Consider the following 19,651-nt stretch of genomic DNA (forward strand, 5'->3'; position numbering starts at 1 on the left):
TAGGTGATGAACTGAAAGCCCTTTCAAGATACATTTCATCAGGATCAACTCCAAAGGCTGTTCTGGAATATTATGTGCACAAATAAGATGACCACCCTCTTTCCAAATGCTTTTGTTGCTCTGCACATACGTCTAACACTTCCTGTAACAGTTGCCAGTGGAGAACGCAGCTTCTCCAAGCTGAAGTTAATAATAACACATCTGTACTCCACAGTGACACAGGAGAGGCTGGTCGGCCTTGTAACCATCTCAATAGAGCATGAGCTGGCCCAGACTGTGGACCTTCAGGAAGCAGTTCAAATCTTTGCAACCCAGGCGGCACAGAAAAGCACCACTTTGATTATTCAAACAGATACAAATGCCAGTGTTTACCATGCAGATAAGGAAAGTTACATTTGCTGTTCAGGCATTTGAAAGTTAAATGTTACTTAAAATTTTTGAACAAGGCATTTTAAGTTGTTAGTTCTCCTTTATTTGGATAGGTAGCAGAGCAGTACCATGAGAGGAGTAGAACCGGAAGAAGGCAGAATTGAGAAGTTTCGAAGTTTTGGCCCAAGCGAGGAGGCATGGGGGCGTCATTTGAGCTCCCCGCCTCAGGTGCCAAACTGTTGTGGGCCGGCCTCGCTGGGGAGCCTGGGCAGCAGCTCGGCTGGGAGCAGGGAGCCAAGAGCCTAGGGCGTAGCCAAACTCAGGCTGGAGCTCCCCACACATCCCGGTGTTCTTCTCAATTTCATGGCTCCATGAATGAGCCAACAGCCGAGGTAAGTAACCCACAGTGTCTACACAGACAATATGTTGCCCTGACTACACTGACATAAGGCCTATGCCCGGAGTTATTATGTCAGTGTAGTAGGGCACTTACATCGGTGGGACCAAAGCTCTGGTGTGTACACCGACATGAATAGGTCGACGTCAGGCAGCTTACGTTGACCTAACTCTGTAATGTAGACCAAGCCAGAGGGTGAGATTCTGCCACTTTTACTCACTATGACAATACCTTAATTTGCAGCTGGTCCCCTTGAATGAATGAGCCTGCTTGTGGAGGAAGGTATAACCCAGTGTGGATTAGCGTGGCAGAACCCAGCCCTACTGCATCAGGAGGTTTTTGTAAGCTAGCTTCCATCCTCAGCCAATGTGAAAAACAACATTTTCAGCGGAGGAAAGGAGAGTTTCCTGTTAAAACCAAGTTACACCCCAGCCTAGCGTTAACCTCAAGAGAACATGCATTCAGGCTCCCTTTGTACTCTGTGTGGCAGGAGATTTTGTCATTTGGGATTAACCAAAAGATTCTAATTTTAATTGAAAGTCTTTTTCTCCATGCTAAGCAGTCCCCTGCTGCGCTCCTAGGCGCCGGGTGGCCTCGTCTGGATGGGGAGAAAGGTTCTCCCTTAACACAAGCTAAAACCTCGTGGAGAAAAGGTAGGTCATATTTTTCACATTACTTGTTAGGCTCCTCCACAGGCTTTAACTTGACCTGCTAACAACTCATGTGAAAACTACACACTGCCTTGTCTTCGCTCAGATTTTACCTCAAGTTAGTTAACTCAAGTTCTAGGTCCAGTGTTCTTTAACCTCTTCAGTAATGACCTGGGCGTAGGTGTGGAGAACATACTGATCACGTTTGCAGATGACACAAAGCTAGGAGGGGAGGGTTGCAGCACTTTGGAGGATAAAGCTAAAATTCAGAGGGATCTTGCTAAATTGGAGAACTGGGCTATAGACCACAAGATGAAATTCAACAAAGACAAATCTAAGGTGCTACACATAGGGAAGAACAACGAAATGCACAAATACAGAATGGGGGATAACTGGCTTGGCAGCAGCACGGCTGAGAAGGATCTGGGAGTTGTGGTGGATCCCAACCTCCACAGGAGTCAGCAATGCGATGCTGCTGCAGAAAAAGCAAATGCAATTTTAGGTTGCATTAACAGAGGCACGGCATGCAAGTCACAGGAGGTGACAGTACTGCTCTACTCGGTGCTGGGTAGGCGTCAGCTGAAGTACTGTGTCCAGTTTTGGTCACCAATGTATAGAAAGGATGTAAAGAAACTGGAGAGTATCCAGACGTGGACACAGATGATCAGAGGGATGGAATGCAATGCAAGGCGTCTGAGCAAAGACTGAAGGAACTGGGTATTTTGGTTTGGAAAAGAGGAGACTACGGGGGGACATGACAGTGGCCTTCAAACACTTGAAAGGTTGACTTAAAAAAGATGGAGAAAAGTTGTTCTCTTTTGCCACAGATGGCAGGACGAGAGGCGATGAGTTCAAACTACAGCACAGCAGATTGACATTAAATCTCAGGACAAACTTCCCAACTGTAAGAGCAGTAGGACAATGGAACAGATGCCTAGGGAGGTTGTGGAAGCTCCTTCGCTGGAGGGTTTCAAGGGCTAGCCGACTGTCTGGGATGGTTTAGACACAGCAAACCTGGCATCTTGGCAGGGGTTAGACTAGATGACCCTTGCGGCCCCTTCTAACTCGATGGTTCTATGATTCTATGAGTTAACATCCCTCTTCTGCAGTGACAACAAGGCCGTAAGGGTTGGCTCCTGGCCTTCACTCAGGTAGCTCCAGCCAGGCCTTTCCCTCTGGCTGGTGTGGGGGAGGATGCTTCCTGATGCCTTCCTGACCCTGGATCCGCTCTGGATCTTCCACAGGTCTCTTTCTGCCCTTTACCCTCCTATCAGGGCCCCAGGCACCAACTCTCCCAGAGCGAGGGAGCTCTACCAGCCCCTTGCAAGACTCTGGGCCTCTCCCACCAGCCCCCTATGTCTTTCTTTTTTAGTATGACACTTAACTGGGAGGAGTGTTAGATACGCTGGAGGGTAGGGATAGGATACAGAGGGACCTAGACAAATTGGAGGATTGGGCCAAAAGAAATCGGATGAGGTTCAACAAAGACAAGTGCAGAGTCCTGCACTTAGGATGGAAGAATTCAATGCACCGCTACAGACTAGGGACCGAATGGCTCGGCAGCAGTTCTGCGGAAAAGGACCTAGGGGTGACAGTGGACGAGAAGCTGGATATGAGTCAGCAGTGTGCCCTTGTTGCCAAGAAGGCCAATGGCATTTTGGGATGTATAAGTAGGGGCATTGCCAGCAGATCGAGGGACGTGATTGTTCCCCTCTATTCGACATTGGTGAGGCCTCACCTGGAGTACTGTGTCCAGTTTTGGGCCCCACACTACAAGAAGGATGTGGAAAAATTGCAGAGAGTCCAGCGGAGGGGAACAAAAATGATTAGGGGAGTGGAACACATGATTTACGAGGAGAGGCTGAGGGAACTGGGATTGTTTAGTCTACAGAAGAGAAGAATGAGGGGAGATTTGATCGCTGCTTTCAACTACCTGAAAAGGGTTCCAAAGAGGATGGATCTAGACTGTTCTCAGTGGTAGCGGATGACAGGACAAGGAGTAATGGTCTCAAGTTGCAGTGGGGGAGGTTTAAGTTGGATATTAGGAAAAACTTTTTCACTAGGAGGGTGGTGAAACACTGGAATGCGTTACCTAGGGAGGTGATGGAATCTCCTTCCTTAGAAGTTTTTAAGGTGAGGCTTGACAATGCCCTGGCTGGGATGATTTAATTGGGGATCGGTCCTGCTTTGAGCAGGGGGTGGGACTAGATGACCTCCTGTGGTCCCTTCCAACCCTGATATTCCATGATTCTATGATTCTGAGCCCCTTGTCTCCCCTCTGTGGTACAGCAGGCTCCATTTTACAAGCAGACCTGCCCCTACCCCAGGCTACCATCATGTGATGTCTGATGCAGCCAGCATCCCAAACCCATCACCTGGGGGTTGGGGGGGAGATGGGGGCTAACGGCACATTGATGGGGCTGAGCCCAAATCCCCTAAAAGGGCCAGCCCGCCCCGTGACACCACCCGCCTGGCAGGCTGCCGGGAGTCAGGCAGTGCTGTCCCAGGGCGATGCTGGAGAAGTGCACAGAGATGCAATGGGCTAGGGGAGGCGGTGGAAGCAGTATTATGTGTAACTGTGGCACCCCCTTCCCTCCCCCTCAGCACAACTCCCTGCTGAAGCGCTGGCCTGATCGCTGTCTTCTCAGGACTTCAAAAAAGAAAAGTATTGCACAGCCCAGCCCCTGCCTGAAGCGGTTAACGACAGCGGCCAGTCAGCCCAGAGAGTCCCAGACAATTTCTTAGTGAGCGACCGTTTAACACACACACAGACCCTCGCAGGCAGGATGTGGGATACTTTTCAGTCCCTTCAGCAGCACGGGTAGGCAATAAATCTGCGGGGTTCCTTACGGAGACTCCCGGGGCTGTTGCTGTTACATGTGTTTCAGTGCAAGGTTACAGCACAACACTCACTTGTGGAGTTTCGGCCACACCTTCAGAGCATTCCCCTCCGAGCTCTGGCAGATCATTTCTCAGTCTCTGGGGCCGCGGGGGGCTCCAAACGTATGTGTCCCCCCTCGGGAGTCTCCGGGGCCTGAGGAGAATGGCGGCCTCTCCATCCCCGCCCAGCGCCTCGGAGTCTCCTCAGCAAACACCAGTCCAAAGATGCGTGCGGCCAGCAGCACTTCCCGTCCCACGGCTAACAGACACCAGACAACCGTCTCCTCGTCGTTCAGTGAGATGGGGAATCCGGAGCCCGTTTCCAAGGTGGCTCGGGAACTGGGATGCAGCCTTCACAGCTCTTGGTCCCGCATGGATCAGCCACCAAGCCCCAGGGCTGCCCCCAGCTCCCATGTCTGAGCCTTTCCCCCCTGAGCTCTGGCCGGCTCAGCTCTCGGGGAATGTGTGGAACCTGCAAGGCTGCTTGGCCTTCCTGAAACTTCCCGTACAGCCTCAGAGACGGCTACCGAGGCCGCGTCTCCGCTACAAAGTTAGGTCAGCGTTCAGCCACCAAAGTTTGTGTATCGCTGGGCATGTGCCCACTTGGCTGCTTGCACCAGTGCTGCTCACACTCACCAGAGTGCTTGTGTAACCCAGTAAACTTTGATTCCACAAGTGCCCCTGTCAGCCCATGTTACCGCAGGAGCAGCGAGCAGGTTCTGTCTCTTTTGACAGCAGAACTCCCACCTGTGGATGATCACACACAGGGAAAATATGCAGATGTGGACAGTCGTGGATGCCCATAGGATGGGGCTGGCCTTCGGGGCGGGTGGCATGGGTGACTGCCCAGGGCGCCACGGTCCGGAGTCAAGGAGCAGGACACAGGCCTGGCCCCCACACTGCCCCCAGCCTGCCCCTCACCGTGCTTCAGCAGGATGATGCTGGAGGCCCCACAACACAAGCGGGGCCAGGACACAGAGCAGGACTGCCATGGCTGGGGTGGAACTGGGGGCATCCCAGGAGGGGAGAGGGCACAGGCTTCCCCAGGCCCAGCCCCGCCGCTGCATGACCTCCGACAGCCAACCGCACACGCGGCGCATGGGGGTGATGCCTTTACGCTCTCGCCAGAGCCCCACCCTCAAGAGGGGGCCATAAAATGCTGGGCATAGGGGGCTGGAACAATGTGTATAGTGGGGGGCTGAGAGCCACTGGACCCAACTGTAAACCCTGAGTGTGATGGAAACCACTTCCAGCCAGGGGGTGCGGCAGCCCCCCTAGATCCAGCCCCGGAGTGCTGTCTTCCTCTTCCCTCATGCCTCGTCCCCACATCGAACCACCTCTCCCCTCCACTCCCTCCTTCTCCATCCACCCATCTCTCGCCTCCCCCTCTCCTTTTCCCTCCAACCACCGTTCCCCTCTCTTCCCCCTCCTATCACCTCCTGTCAAGGTTCCTTCCCCACTCTGAACTCTAGGGTACAGATGTGGGCACCTGCAGGAAAAACCCCCTAAGCTTACTTTTACCAGCTTAGGTTAAAACTTCCCCAAGGTACAAACTATTTTACCTTTTGCCCTTGTACTTTATCGCTGCCACCACCAAACGTCTAACAGATATATAACCGGGAAAGAGCCCGCTTGGAAATGTCTTTTCCTCCCCAAACCCTACACCCCCTTTCCTGGGGAAGGCTTGATAAAAATCCTCACCAATTTGCATAGGTGAACACAGACCCAAATCCTTGGATCTTAAGAACAATGAAAAAGGAATCAGATTCTTAAAAGAAGAATTTTAATTAAAGAAAAAGTAAAAGAATCACCTCTCTAAACTCAGGATGGTAAATACCTTACAGGGTAATTAGATTCAAAACATAGAGAATCCCTTAAGTTACAAAAAGACACAAAAACAGGAATCTACATTCCATTCAGCACAACTTATTTTCTCAGCCATTTAAACAAAACAGAATCTAACGCAGATCTAGCTAGATTGCTTGCTAAGTTCTCAGACTCCATTCCTGTTCTGACCCCGGCAAAAGCATCACCCAGACAGAGAGAGACTTTGTTTCTCTCCCCCTCCAGCTTTTGAAAGTATCTTGTCTCTTCACTGGTCATTGTGGTCAGGTGCCAGCGAGGTTATCCTAGCTTCGTACCCCTTTACAGGTGAAAGGGTTTTTCCTCTGGCCAGGAGGGATTTTAAAGGTGTTTACCTTTCCCTTTATATTTATGACACCTCCCCTCCCCGCTTCCCCATTCAACCGCCTCTCCCCTCCACCCCTCCCCTCCCTTCCCCCATCCAACCGCCTCTGCCCTCCCTTCCCCCTCCATCCCCCATCCAGTTACCTCCCCTCCCCCTCCTTCCCCATCCAACCGCCTGCTTCCCCATCCAACCGCCTCTCCCCTCCACTCCCTCCCTCTCCTTCCCCCTCCAACAGCCCCTCCCACACCCAATTCTTCCCCCTCCAACCGCCTCTCCCCTACACCCACATCCTTCCTCCCCATCCTTCCCACCTTTCCTCACCTCATCTTCTGCCCCTCCCCCATGGTTCCCGAAAGGGTGGGGGTGCAGGGCTGTCAGAGGAGAAAAACAGGGGATGCTGGCTGAGCAGGGAAGATGGACCAGGAACCTGTGGGGGTTGCTGGCCAACCTGGGGGAGCTCAAGTCACCTCTTACCGACCTGCTTGTTTTGGGATGACTTGGGCTTGTTTTTGAAAGGCAGGGTGGCATATTTATCTCATGAGACTTGGCAACTTTGGTTGGCTTTTACCCATCTGTCTTGAGGTGAAAGGCTCAAAGCCCTGATCCACCCTGATCCCCCTCCTATTTCCTTAAAATGGTAAATAGATGGGGGAAACTGAGGCACAGACAGGTGAGGTAACCTGCCCAAGGTCTCCCAGTGAGTCAGGAGTAGAGGAAGGAATAGAAACCAGGAGTCCCTATTGCCAGGTCTTGTCAGGGACCAGACCAGGAGGGACAGCGGCTGGCCGGCTCTCTGAATAACCTCCCTGCTAGACAACCTATAAGGCCACCTGCTGCTCCTGGGACCTGCCGGAGGAGCCACAGCGCTGGCCGGCTGCCGGCTCACCAGGCCTGCTTAGACGCCTGGCACCCAGATGAGCTCACTGGCTGCTCAATGTGTATCTTGCCCATGGCAGCTGTGTTTCCCCGTCGTCCAGTCCCTCCTCCAGCCGGCTTCCAGGCCCTGCTCCTGCTCTGCTCCAGCCCCTGCTCCCCTTGGGCTTCAGACGTCTGGTTTGATGCCCAGCCCTGCCTCTGCCTCACTCACTGCTTGGCCCCTCACTTCTGGCTTCGGCTTCTGTCTCTCTGGTACTGATCCCGGGCTCCGCCTCTGGCTGAGGACTCTGCTGTACTCCCACCCTGGCTCTGGCATTTGGCTTCTGACCCTGGGCCCATTTCCTGGATGCTGCCCATGCTGGACCCAGCTCGAGCCCATTAGCTGAAGTCTCACTTCCACCACGAGGCCTGACCACACATGGCCCAGCTGGTGACAGGGTGGCTCTCACCACCAGGCATCCTCCCCATTTCTATTTCTGGGCCAGGGCTGCGTCAGAGGGAGGCTCTAACCCAGCAGGCCGCTGAAAGGATCTACCTGCCAGCGATCGGGTCTCGGCTCAGCGCGAAGGCAGGAGAATGGAGAGGGAGAATATCTATGAGAACCTGGGGATGATGGAAGCTGCTCCCCAGCCAAAAGGTAAGCACAAGAGGCTGCACTGGACCCTGGACTCCCGCTGGCCTTTCCTTGGCTTTGTGGTCTCTGCATCAGCGCTCTGGGCAGCGATCGCTTGCTCCACTGACCACGTCCCCAGAGCTCAGCCTTGTGCTGGCTGGACAGCACCACGGGCAGTGGGCGAGGGTACTCGGTCAGTCCTTCCCAGTCATTCTCTCCCCTGCCAGTCCCCAACGGGAGAAGGGCACAGGGAGGAGAGATGAGAGTCCCTGCACAGCATCCCAACCTCCTGCTGGGCAGAGCAGTGGCATGGGCTGGCCATAAAAGCCATCCAGGCTCCCCGACCCCAGCCCACTGCCACCATCAGCCTCTTGCAGGAGGAGATCGCCTGGGTCAAATCCTCACAGCCCCCGTTTCTGGGGACCAGCTCCCTCTCATCCACCCCATTTCACAGTGACACCTCCTTTCCTTACCCTCTGCCCCTTCCCTGCCGGAGCACGTGCTTCTATCCAGGAGCAGGGGTAGGGAGATGCTAGCTGTGTGAGCAGAGAAGGGTTTTCCCCAGGGCTCGGGGACAGGGGGAAGGGAATCTGTTCCTCCAAGGACCTCCAAGGAGCAAATGGAGCTGGAAGTTCTGAGATAAGGACCAAGCTGTTTTCCTAAAGCTCCCAGCACAGGCAGAGTGCGAAGAGCTACAAAGGGATCTCACAAAACTGGGTGACTGGGCAACAAAATGGCAGATGAAATTCAGTCTTGATAAATGCAAAGTGATGCACCTTGGAAAACAATCCCAATTATACCTATAAAATGATGGGGTCTAAATTAGCTGTTACCACTCAAGCAAGAGATCTTGGGTCAGTGTGGAGAGTTCTCTGAAAACATCCACTCACTGTGCAGCGGCCGTCAGAAAAGCGAACAGAACGTTGGGCATCATTAAGAAAGGCAGAGATAAGAAGACAGAAAATATCGTATTCCCTCTGTATAAATCCATGGTACGCCCACATCTCGAGTACTGTGTGCAGATGTGGTCGCCCCTTCTCAAAAAAGGGCAACAAAAATGATTAGGGGTACAGAACGGCTGCCGTATGAGGACAGATTAATAAGACTGGGACTATTCAGCTTGCAAGAGAGACGACTAAGGGGGGATATGATAGCGGTCTATAAAGTCGTGACTGGTGTGGAGAAAGTAAATAAGGAAGTGTTATTTACTCCTTCTCATAACACAAGAACTAGGGGTCACCAAGTGAAATGAATAGGCAGCAGGTTTAAAACACACAAAAGGAAGAATTTCTTACCACAACGCACAGTCAACCTGTGGAACTCCTTGTCAGAGGATGTTGTGAAGTCCAAGACTATAACAGGGTTCAAAAAAGAACTAGATAAGTTCATGGCCGATAGGTCCATCAATGGCTATTAGCCAGGCTGGGCAGGGATGGTGTCCCCAGTCTCTGTCTGCCAGAAGCTGGGAACAGGCGACAGGGGATGGATCACTTGGTGATTCCCTGTTCTGCTCATTCCCTCCGGGGCACCTGGCACTGGCCACTGTCGGAAGACAGGACACTGGGTTGGATGGACCCTTGATCTGACCCAATCTGGCCGTTCTCATGTTCTTCTATTTGGTGGTACAGCTGTCAGCTGAACAAGGGCCTCCTCCGGGGCTTTCTTATCCCCTTTGGTCTCAGTGCAATCCAGATGCCATGTGCCAGCTGTTCTGATTTTGAACACATGAAAGAAGCCCAGGAAGGGTCTAGAGACAGGCAGGGACACGGGGCTGACGGAAGTGGAGGGTGCTGGTGAGGACGTGAGGTTCAATATGCAGCTGCAGCTAGCCACCGAGCTCAGCTAGGCTCTCCGCAGCGGCAAAGGAAAACCCAAGGGGAAATGTAGCCTGTGCTAGGTGACAGAGAAGCTCCTCCCAGAATCTGTTTCAGTAAAGGCTGAGAACTGTAAACTTAGCACATTAGTGAGAGGCAGCTTCACCCTTTGGTTAGAGTGAGAGAAGTCACTTCTGCAATGTAAGGGGATTATCTGGGCATCTGAGTGTTGTCTTCTGGTTCCAGGAACCACACCCCATGGGGGAGCACTGTAAGCGAATGGCTGAGGCCCACAGACAGGGAGGGGGTGCAGCAGGCTGAGACTTTCAGGGAGAGGAGAATCTGACAGTCTTGCGTCTCCAAGCAGCTGCTGTTCAGCTTGGGGAGACCAAATCCAGAGCACACAGAGCACACTTACTTCTGTCAACACATAGATCCTGGCTCGAATGCAGCTCTAGTCTTCTGCCTTTAATGTGCAGGGGAGACACAGACTTCTGGCTTTGCCCTGTGAGCCACCCCTTGGCTGCCTTGCAGTGAGGAGCCCAGCATCCTGGGGATGGGTTATTAGACAGGGATGCTGTAGAAAGGCCCTTCTGAGCACACTGCTGCTGTCAGCCCCACTTTTCTCCTGCAAAGAATCATTTCCCCTCATTTCACTGCCTCCTTGTTTTGATATTTCGTAAGTTGTTTCAGGTTCCTTTTCTCATTTAAAAATACTCCTTTGGGCATGGACTTCACAAGCCCTAAACTTCCCTCTCAAGAAAGGCTTAGACAGGGGGAAAAGCCTGCTTCCAGCTCTCTCTCACAGGGCGCCTGCCTGGCGCTACCGTCACCCCGATGTAGGGAGGGTGGCTTTTCAGATTCAAGTTCAGGTCGATTCTGACCTTATTTGGCCTGATTCTGCTGTTGCTGTTAACCACAGTCAGGGAACAGGAGGCTGAACAGTGATTAGATTTGGGGGATGGAGTTTCCGTGGTCACTGGCATTTGAGCTGTCACTTTCCACGGATATGTTTCTTCTTCTCCTTCAAGGAAATCCTACCGAGACATCGGTCCCTTGGCGGCGCGGGGCGGGGCGGATCGTCACTGCTGGCCTTCTGCTCCTGACGCTTGTGACCCTCCTTGCTGTGACGCTTCTATGTAAGTTCAGCTGCGGCTCCAAGGCCCACGTTGGCCAACTTCCATACAGGCCAGCTTGCTCAACTGGGGGGCGGAGCGCCCCCACATTTCAGCAGAATGTCAACTGTGTTTCCAGTCTGTCCCTTCAGATAAATCTCCTACTCGAGGGAGTTCGAATGGAGTTGAAAGATCTTGCCCTACTGGTTTGATATGAGCACAAACCTTCCAAGTCTAACGATGGTCAAGCACTGGCCCAGGTCACCTAGGGAATCCCCATCACTGGAGATTTCAAGAAGAGGTTAGACAACCACCTGTCAGGGATGGTCTAGGTGTACTTCATCCTGCCTGAACTTCACCCCTGTGACTTCAGATCACATGTGGCAGACCCACATGCTCAACCTGCGCTCTGAGGGTCAAGCTGGGTCCTTTCCTGACCACATAGCACCAGCATGAGCCTCAGCCCCAGGTGTCCTCATGGCACAATTGAAATGCCTGCCCTACGGAGAGACTGGACGGCCCAGAGCTTCGGGCAGTTGTCTGGGGCTCCGATTGCTGGGTTTAATTCCCTGCCCTGGAGCCAGCAAACAGAGCTGAAATCAGGGGAGTTTGAGTGGAGAGCTCTTGGAGGAGAGGGGAGACAAGCCCCTGTTCCTTAGGGGCAGTGAGTGGCATCGACGACTGGTGCTCCAGGTCACTGCTTTGGGCAGTGCAGCACCTGCCTGAGAGAACCTGGCTGGGGGCATGGCGCCGGACCCACCATGGCCTGGCTGCTGGGGACAGGCGCCGAGGGAGCCGGAAATGTGCCAGGGGGAGAGGGGACTCCAGCTTGCTCGACCCCTGTCCCTGGTAGCCTGGCCTTGGTGGGGCAGCCCCGCCACCTCCTAAGCAGGCTGTCTCAGGCAGTTGCTGCGCCGCACAGAGCAGCGACCCCGAGCAGCCGACGTGAGAAGTGGCTGGTCCTGCCCCTTCCACTCCCTGCCCGGGCCCGGCTGCCAGGGACGGGGCCGATTACGCTGGGGTCAGTATCAGCGGGAGAAGGACAGAGCCCCTCTTCCTCCTCCCCACCCCCGGCATGCCAAGCAGAAATCTGGGGGGTGCTTCACCCTGCACACGCACCCCTGTGCGTCACCTCTGGAGAGTGGGTTCTTGAGAGTTTGCTGGCTGGTTTGTTGCGTTCAGTTTGCAGAGGCTGGTACGGGTAGTGCGCTGAGAGATGCAGAGCCCTTGATCAGATCAGATCAGGGCGGGGCTTCCCTGACTAGGAGGCCTATAAATGCAAGCAATGGAGTGGCAAAGAAGTCAGCAAACAACTGGAGACAGAGGAGTTAGAGTGCACGGTTTTAAGGAGAGTTTGTGGGAGAGGCAGTGGCGTTCTGTAGGGCCCACGCTTTCCTGGCTGTGAGAGCTGACAGATTTCTCCACCAAATAGTCACCAAACCAAGAAGAGGTGATGCCATTTTAGATTGGTGTTGGTGAGTCGGGAGGACATCCAGAGAAGAACTGGTTGTAGGGGACAACCTTGGTTCGTGTGATCATGAGCTAATTCAGTTTCAACTAAATGGAAGGATAAACAAAACTAGGTCTGCAACTAGGGGCCTTGATTTCAAAAGGGCAAACTTTAAAATATTAAGGCAATGAACTAGGGGAGTGGACTGGGCTGAAGAACTCAAGGATCTGAAAGGGGGGGAGGAAAAAAGTGATCTGGGAAACTACAGACCTTTTAGTTTGACCTCAATTGTCTGCTAGGTCTTCGAACGAATGTGGAAGGAGAAAGTAGTTAGGGGCATAGAGGTTAACGGTAATTGGAATAAAATACAACACAGTTTTACAAAAGGTAGATCGTGCCAGTCCAACCTTCTCTTTCTTTGAGGAGAGGACTGATTTTTTAGAGAAAGGAAATGCAGTAGATCTCATCTATCTGGATTTCAGTGGCATTTGATAGAGTTCCACTTGGGGAATTATGAGTCAAATTGGAGAAGATGGGGATTAATATTCCTGTTAATCCCTACGTGCATGACCTTGTACTTTGCACTACTGAATTTCATCCCATTTCGACTACTCCAGGTTTCAAGGTTGTCCAGCTCTACTCCTAGGATATTCTGGTGCTCCTCCACCATGGCAATACCTCCCAACTTGGTGTCATCTGCAGATTTCATTAGCGCACTCCCGCTTTTTGTGCCAAGGTCTTTAATGAAAACGTTAAATAAGATTTGTCCCAAGGCCAATTCCAGAGGAACTCCACTAGTAACCTCCCTCCAACCTGACAGTTCACCTTTGAGCATGACCCGTTGTAGTCTCCCATTTAACTAGGTCCTGATCCACCTTTCAATGGGGTCGGGAAGGAATTTTCCCCCAAATCAGATTGGCAGAGACCCTGAGGTTTTTTGCCGTCCTCTGCAGCATGGGACACGGGTCACTAGCAGGTTTGAACTAGTGTAAATGGTGGATTCTCTGTAACTTGAAGTCTTTAAATCAGTAACTCAGGCAGAGGTTAAGGGCCCATTACAGGAATGGGTGGGTGAGGTTCTGTAGTCTGCAGGAGGTCAGATTATGATCATGATGGGCCCTTCTGGCTGTAAGGTCTATGAGAGCTGTCTCTGCCTCAGTTCTCCACCTGTAAAATGGGGGGAGGAGACTTCCCTACTTCACAGGGGTGTTGTGTGACATTAAATAATATATTAAAGACTGCGAGGTGCTCAGATACTGCAGTGAAAGGAGCCAGAGACGTACGATGGATCGCAGGAAAGAGTCTGCAGACAGCACTCAGATCACAAGTCTGTTGATGCACGAGCTGGGAGAGAAGCTGGTTCCCTGGGGCATCGCTGTGTTGGCCCTGCAGCTCTCAGGGGAGTGAAAGGCTGATTTTTAGGGACAGATGCTCTGCAGGTGTAAATCGAAGGAGCTCCTCTGAAGTCAGATTTACACCATCTGAGCAGCTGGCCATCAGCCTTGCAAGCCCAGATCCTCAGAGGCATTTGGGCTTCTGGTTTCCATTGAAATCCCTGGGAGTTTGTTGCTTGAACACCTTGAAGGGTCTGGGCCTAAAGGTAGCAGACAGGCCCCTGAGAAACACCAGGAGCAGAGCGGTCAGGATCGTTAATAAGCACTTGGACTGCCAGTGCCCTGAAGCTGCACCCAGGTCCTGCTTTCCATAGCGCTAGGTGCTGCAAAAACACACAGTAAAATGAGGCCATAGACTCACAGAACCATAAGGTCAGAAGGGACCGCAAGGGCCTCCAGTCTAACCCGCTGCCAAGATGCAGGAGCTGTTGTGTCCGACCCATCCCAGACAGACGGCTCCAGCCTCCTTTTGGAACCTCCCAGGAAGGAGCTTCCACAACCCCCCTAGGCGTCCGTTCCATCGTCCTGCTGGTCTCACAGTCAGGAAGTTTGTCCTGAGATTTAATCTCAATCTGCGATGCTGGAGTTTGTAGCTCCCTGCTCCAGGGAGCTGACGCCCTATGTTAAGACGGTGTAACATACACCAGGAGAGAGCCCCAAACGGGGCCTTGGCTTTGCCCGTGTCCCTCCTCGGGAGGGAAGCTTTCCAAGATTAAAATAAAAGAAGTCCTAGAGAACAGGCTCGCACTTGGAGCAGATTCCTTCTCTGGACGTGGCTGGTCTCCAGCCGCAGTTCAGTTTGGTCGCTGACCCGCAGACATGTGATTTCTAGATTTCCGGGCACAGAGCAAGCTGCAAGCGGTTGAAGAAGCGGTGCAGAAGCTCCAAGTCTCTCTGCGGCCTGACAACGCCTTGGATACGTCAGCAAAGGAATCGGACAGTAAGTCGCAGGACGAGGGTCTCAGGCATCAGGGTCGGCTCCCCTCCCTTGGCCTGGAAGCTGAGCACTCTCCTGCCGAGAGGTATGGTGGGTGCCTGGCATCCTCCTACTCCCCTCCACATACTTCCCTGCCAGGTGGTCCCGTCCCCCTGTCTAATGAGCTGCTGCTCTGCACATTCCTCTGCCAACGGAGGCTCTGTTCCCAGGGGTGGGGGGCTGCTCCAGGTTCCCTCCTAGCGCCCTTCCTGGCAGTGGGAGGCTGGCTGCATCCGTCCCATGCTCCTAAGCAGTTTGCCTAGTGGTCAACGTCTTCCGTCCTGTCCCTGTTGCTTCCTTCGCTCCATAGTTTTCACCAGGGCCCCCGTAGTGTCAGGACTGCATTCGCGGGAAAGACAGATGCAGCTCATGAGACACACAGGGCCCAGTTCAGACCCTGGGGTAAGCAGGACACCCATGGAGCTGCGCTCGTGGGTCTCAACGTGTCCTCTACCCCAGTCCCCAGTCCCCGAGCCCTTCCCATGCAGCCACCATAATTTGGGTAACTGCCACAGTCTCATTGCTGGAGGCAGGGCGCTCTCTTGTGGCTACGTGTCACAACTGTCTGTCGATCGGGCACAGGTCTGGACATACAAACCGGGCTATGGATCAGGATATTCAGCGTCCAGTCAGAAGATGGTCCTGAACTAAAACCCCGGCACAGAGCACACCCGAAAGCTGGGCTGTTGAAAATCCCGGCCTGGAGCCCAGTGCCATGGCTCAGGGCCGTGGATGTTCCTGCAACCCCAGCTCTGCCACATGCCGCAGGTGACCCACTCACAGCTCACAAGGTAGGAGCGAATGGGGCGGAGGAGGCTGGGTAGGTTGGGGGTACCGGGCTAGAGTTCAGGAGAGCTGGGTTCAATTCCCAGCTCTGCTGCAAACTTCCTGTGTGACCTTGGGCCCGTCTTCCTGCACCTCAGTTTCCCAGCAGGAAAATCATCCTTTATTTCTCTCACCTAGAATCTATTTTGACTGTGAGCTGCTGAGAGCAGGGACGGTCCCCTCCTGTCTGTACAGCGCCTGGCACACAGGGGCCTGCAGGTGCTGCTCTACTACCTGTGCTGGTAATCAAGCGTTCTGCATCTCCACTGAAGTCGCTGTGACTTTCTTCTAGGTCTGCAGCTCCTGGACGAAGCGCTGGCAGGAGTCCGGATGCTGAAAGACCAGCTGGACAACGTCAGCGCAGCGCGAGCAGCAGAGCAAGGTTGCTGCAGTAAGTACTAGCTGCAGAGCCGGCTGGTGCCGTCTCTCCTGGGGCTGAGGCTAAACGGAGCATTTCAGCTCCAAGGCTGTCAGCGCAGCGCCTTCCACCAGCACCAAGTTCTCGCTCATTAAAAATCACCTGTGGCTGCACCTGTGCCCACACCGTGGTGATCAGGGTGCAGTTAACTTACGCCCTGGGCCTCGTTAGCCTAACGGGAGCTACCAGCTCTTCTTAGATTCTCCAAACCTGTCTGGTCACAGGCGAAAAGTGATGCTGGCATTTCAGTGTATGGGGCGTTACTTTCACCAAGCCAGCACCCCCTGCAGGGTGTGCGGGGAGGTGCTAAAGTGTGAAAGACCCAAGACCTTCACCACTTACAATCACTGAAAATTGTTGATACAGAACCAGGGGATGTTCCACCTTGGGCAGCTACATTCCCCCTCCTGAATTCCCCCTGCCAGCTCAGCTGAACAATGAGTCTCCCTTTCCCATTACAGCCCTGCTGCTCTGCACTGGGACCAGTGCCCATGGTCCACCCCAGATGCAGCTGCACCCCATGGTGTCTGCTTTCTGCAGAGCTCTTTGGGATCCTTCCTTCGGCCATGAAAGTTATCCACTGTGGTGCTGGAGAATCAGGATTCAGAAGTTCCCTGAGCTTGGGGCAGTTGAAGGGGAAGGCAGCACTAGAATCCCTGAGCTCCCTGCATGTGTCCCTGTGACTTTAGCCCAGGTTTCTCACCTCAGTCTCTGCTCCTAGGTCATGTGCTGACAAAGCTTTCCAGAGGCTGGAGGTTTCATGGTGGGAACCTCTATTACTTTTCAAAAGAAAAAAAGCCATGGGACGAGGCCGAGCGGTTCTGTGTGTCTCAGGACTCGCACCTGACCTCTGTCTCCTCCCAGGTGGAACAGGTGAGTGAGGGAACCTCCTAGGGGCTTGGATAATGGGTCAGTGCCTTGTTTCGTACCAGAAGGAGGTGGAAGGTGGCAGGTGAGGTAGCAAATCTGCAACATGCCTTGTGGCAAACCATCGGAGAGGATGCCAAGCCTTGGAACCTGACTCAGGGGATTCACCCATCAGTTTAAAAGCAGAGATGGGCAGAGGAACAGTGCCAGGATCTGGACTTCCCATAGTCTGGCGTGCCGGGAGAGGGGGATTTGGGGTCAGGCTCATTTCTGATTTTCCCTACTTCCAATGTAGCATTTCCTGAAAACCCACTGACCTTTCCCAGTGAGAACCCGCTTTGATCCCTCCTCCCAGTCCTGAGCTCCTGCTGGGCAATCTAGAAGCCTGTATCTGGAAGGCTTGTGAGCAAGGGGCCATGCACCTCTCAGAGAATCCTCTCTCCCCACGTGCCCACGGTAGCCCTCACCCCAGGCCTCTGGAGCACTTTCTGAGGAGGAAAATCCCACCCTCCTGCAGGGCCAGACTTTGCACCCAGTTCTCTGCTCCTAGCTTTGCCGCCTCCAAGGGCAGGGGGCCGATGTGAACTCTGAGGTGCCCGTCAGTAACTGCCGCACCCAGCTCTGAGGCGGCCGTGGTGGGGAGCGTTCTGAGACAGGTCGCTGTTGTTAGCCCCATTCGGATACAGATGCAGACAAAGACACAGAGCTGCTCCAGGACTCCCTCGGGGTCTCCCAGCTCGTCACTGTCAGTGTTTGGGGCTGCCCAGTGCCCTGTTCACACCACCGGATGCCCTTTCCTCTCGCCCAAAATCTGCTCAGCCCAGGCAGCTGTGGCTGCATCCTGCAGCCTCTCTTGAGTGACCTGGACACGCTGCAAACTGTGTCGTGCAGGAGTTTCTCTCCAACGAGACCAAGGGAGGAAGTCACTGGATTGGACTCACCGACCGGGGGACAGAAGGCATCTGGCGCTGGGTGGATGGCACAGAATTCAGAGCAGACGCAAGCAGGGGGTGAGTAAAGCTGGAGATACGTGATTATTTATTACACGTTTGGTCACCAGCTGTTTCGGGCAGCGTCTGTAAGGCCCCTTGCGTCTATGCAGCACCTGGCACAGTGGGCCCGATCCTGAGGGAGGCCCCTGGGCACTGCCACCCAACAGCAATTAATCCTCTCAGGAATTTCTACTAATGCCCCTTTGCTTAGAGCAGGAGCCTAAACACGGAGTGTGTGTTCAGTGCCCACTGAGACCAAGGGCCAGAGCCACACCTGGGGTAACTCGGCATTGACTTGAATGAACCACATCCATTTACACCAGCTGAGGATCTGGCCCCAAGTCAACTCAGTACAGCCAGGTCAGTCTGGCGTGAGTGGCAGGGTTCAGCGCTCTCCTTGGGATTGCTCTGCGCTCTCCCCTCTCTCCGGCTGGGGAAGGGGAGGCTGTAGGGCCCGGGGGCCTGGCCGGAGCCAGCTGCAGTCGATGCAATGACCTCAGTGGGCTGTGGACGCGTCCCATAACCAGGGCCATGGAGAAGTTAATGAATGACCCCTGCTGCCCTCTCTCTCCGTTCCTGCGTTCTCACCTCGGGGTGTTCCTGGGACGTGCTGGGCCACGTGCTTTGGTTCTGGGCGCTGAGATCTGAGCTGCTGCTGCTCAGCATTTGGAGCCACAAACTGACTTTGGCTCTTTGCTGGCCCATCAGGCGCAGGGCAGTTGCTACCCCTTGTCCTCAGAATCCCTTCGTTACCATGGCCACGAGTGCTGTGGAGAACCCTGAGGGGTGGCCGGGGGTGGATCGCGTCACTGCGTCATTTCTGGGTGTTGTGGTCCCCTGCCAACAACAGAGTCCACAGAGCAGAACTGAGCTCAGGAATTGGCTGTGGTTCTCCACTGAGACATTAACACTCTGATCTGTAGGTTCTGGGAGCAGAATCAGCCAGACAACTGGCATCAGGGGACAGGAGGCAGAGAAGACTGTGTGGAGATCCGCCCAAGCAAGCTGAATTTGTGGAATGATGCCAACTGCAATCTGCCTTCTAGGTGGATTTGTAAGCAGGCCCATGGACAGGCTGGGCTGTGACATGCAGGTCCCAGTACCTCAGAAAGCGCCTTAATTTCCAAGCTATGGAGCATGTTTTCCAGCCACCTGCCGATGAGGAGCCCTGTGCACTGGCGGGGGCCGCTTGGCATGTGCATTGCAGGGACGCTTTGTCTTGGTGTGATATTTCTGCTGTAGCAGAGACAGCTGTCCTTATGCCGCTCAGTGTGCATGGCTCCGTAATTTGTATGTTTCCAGGTCTGTCACAAAATAAAGTCCTTGGATCATAGAGTTATTGTTTCATAATCAGCCCATAAATAATTATTTGCCTGACTTGAATTTCTAATTTTTGCACCTTTTGATCAGATGTCATGATGATATCAGAACCATCTATATATACATTTAAAATGCCCAATTGTATATGGTAAGGAAGGTATGTCGCCAAATATGTTTGGGCCATCGAGGAAATAAATTCATGCTCAACTGGGAGATTGGATTCAACAGCCGTTCGAATTCTCCAATCCCTGCGCTGCTGTGCCATGAATTCTTGGTTTCTTTGCACCCATTCTGAAGGAAAAATGGGCCCCTTCCAAAGGAATATCTGTCAATAAGCCAGACAAAGAGACAATCTGATTTAAGTCATTTGACTATGAGCAATTTAGTCAAATTCACTAAAAGAACATAAGGGGTTTCTATTGGCACTTAACTGCCCGCATTCTCCACCAAAAATGTTATGCTTAAAAAAGCACAGGAGATCTTTTATAGGGGAGAAGGCAGCATGCT

At 53.3% G+C, this 19,651-nt stretch overlaps 1 protein-coding gene across 1 annotated transcript; it reads left to right on the forward strand.

Moving 5' to 3' along the window:
* Positions 1-1,223: 1,223 nt before the first annotated feature.
* LOC119566160 (C-type lectin domain family 4 member F) lies at positions 1,224-19,201 on the forward strand. The gene is made up of 8 exons (XM_043544986.1): positions 1,224-1,419; positions 4,021-7,997; positions 10,819-10,926; positions 14,579-14,686; positions 15,840-15,938; positions 16,687-16,838; positions 17,724-17,842; positions 18,748-19,201. Exons 2-8 carry the CDS (start codon positions 7,937-7,939, stop codon positions 18,908-18,910), a joined length of 810 nt encoding a protein of 269 aa, XP_043400921.1. The 5' UTR covers positions 1,224-1,419; positions 4,021-7,936; the 3' UTR covers positions 18,911-19,201.
* The last annotated feature ends 450 nt before the right edge of the window (positions 19,202-19,651 follow it).

The sequence above is a fragment of the Chelonia mydas genome, chromosome 4 (assembly GCF_015237465.2).
Source record: "Chelonia mydas isolate rCheMyd1 chromosome 4, rCheMyd1.pri.v2, whole genome shotgun sequence".
In the NCBI taxonomy this organism is placed as follows: domain Eukaryota; kingdom Metazoa; phylum Chordata; order Testudines; family Cheloniidae; genus Chelonia; species Chelonia mydas.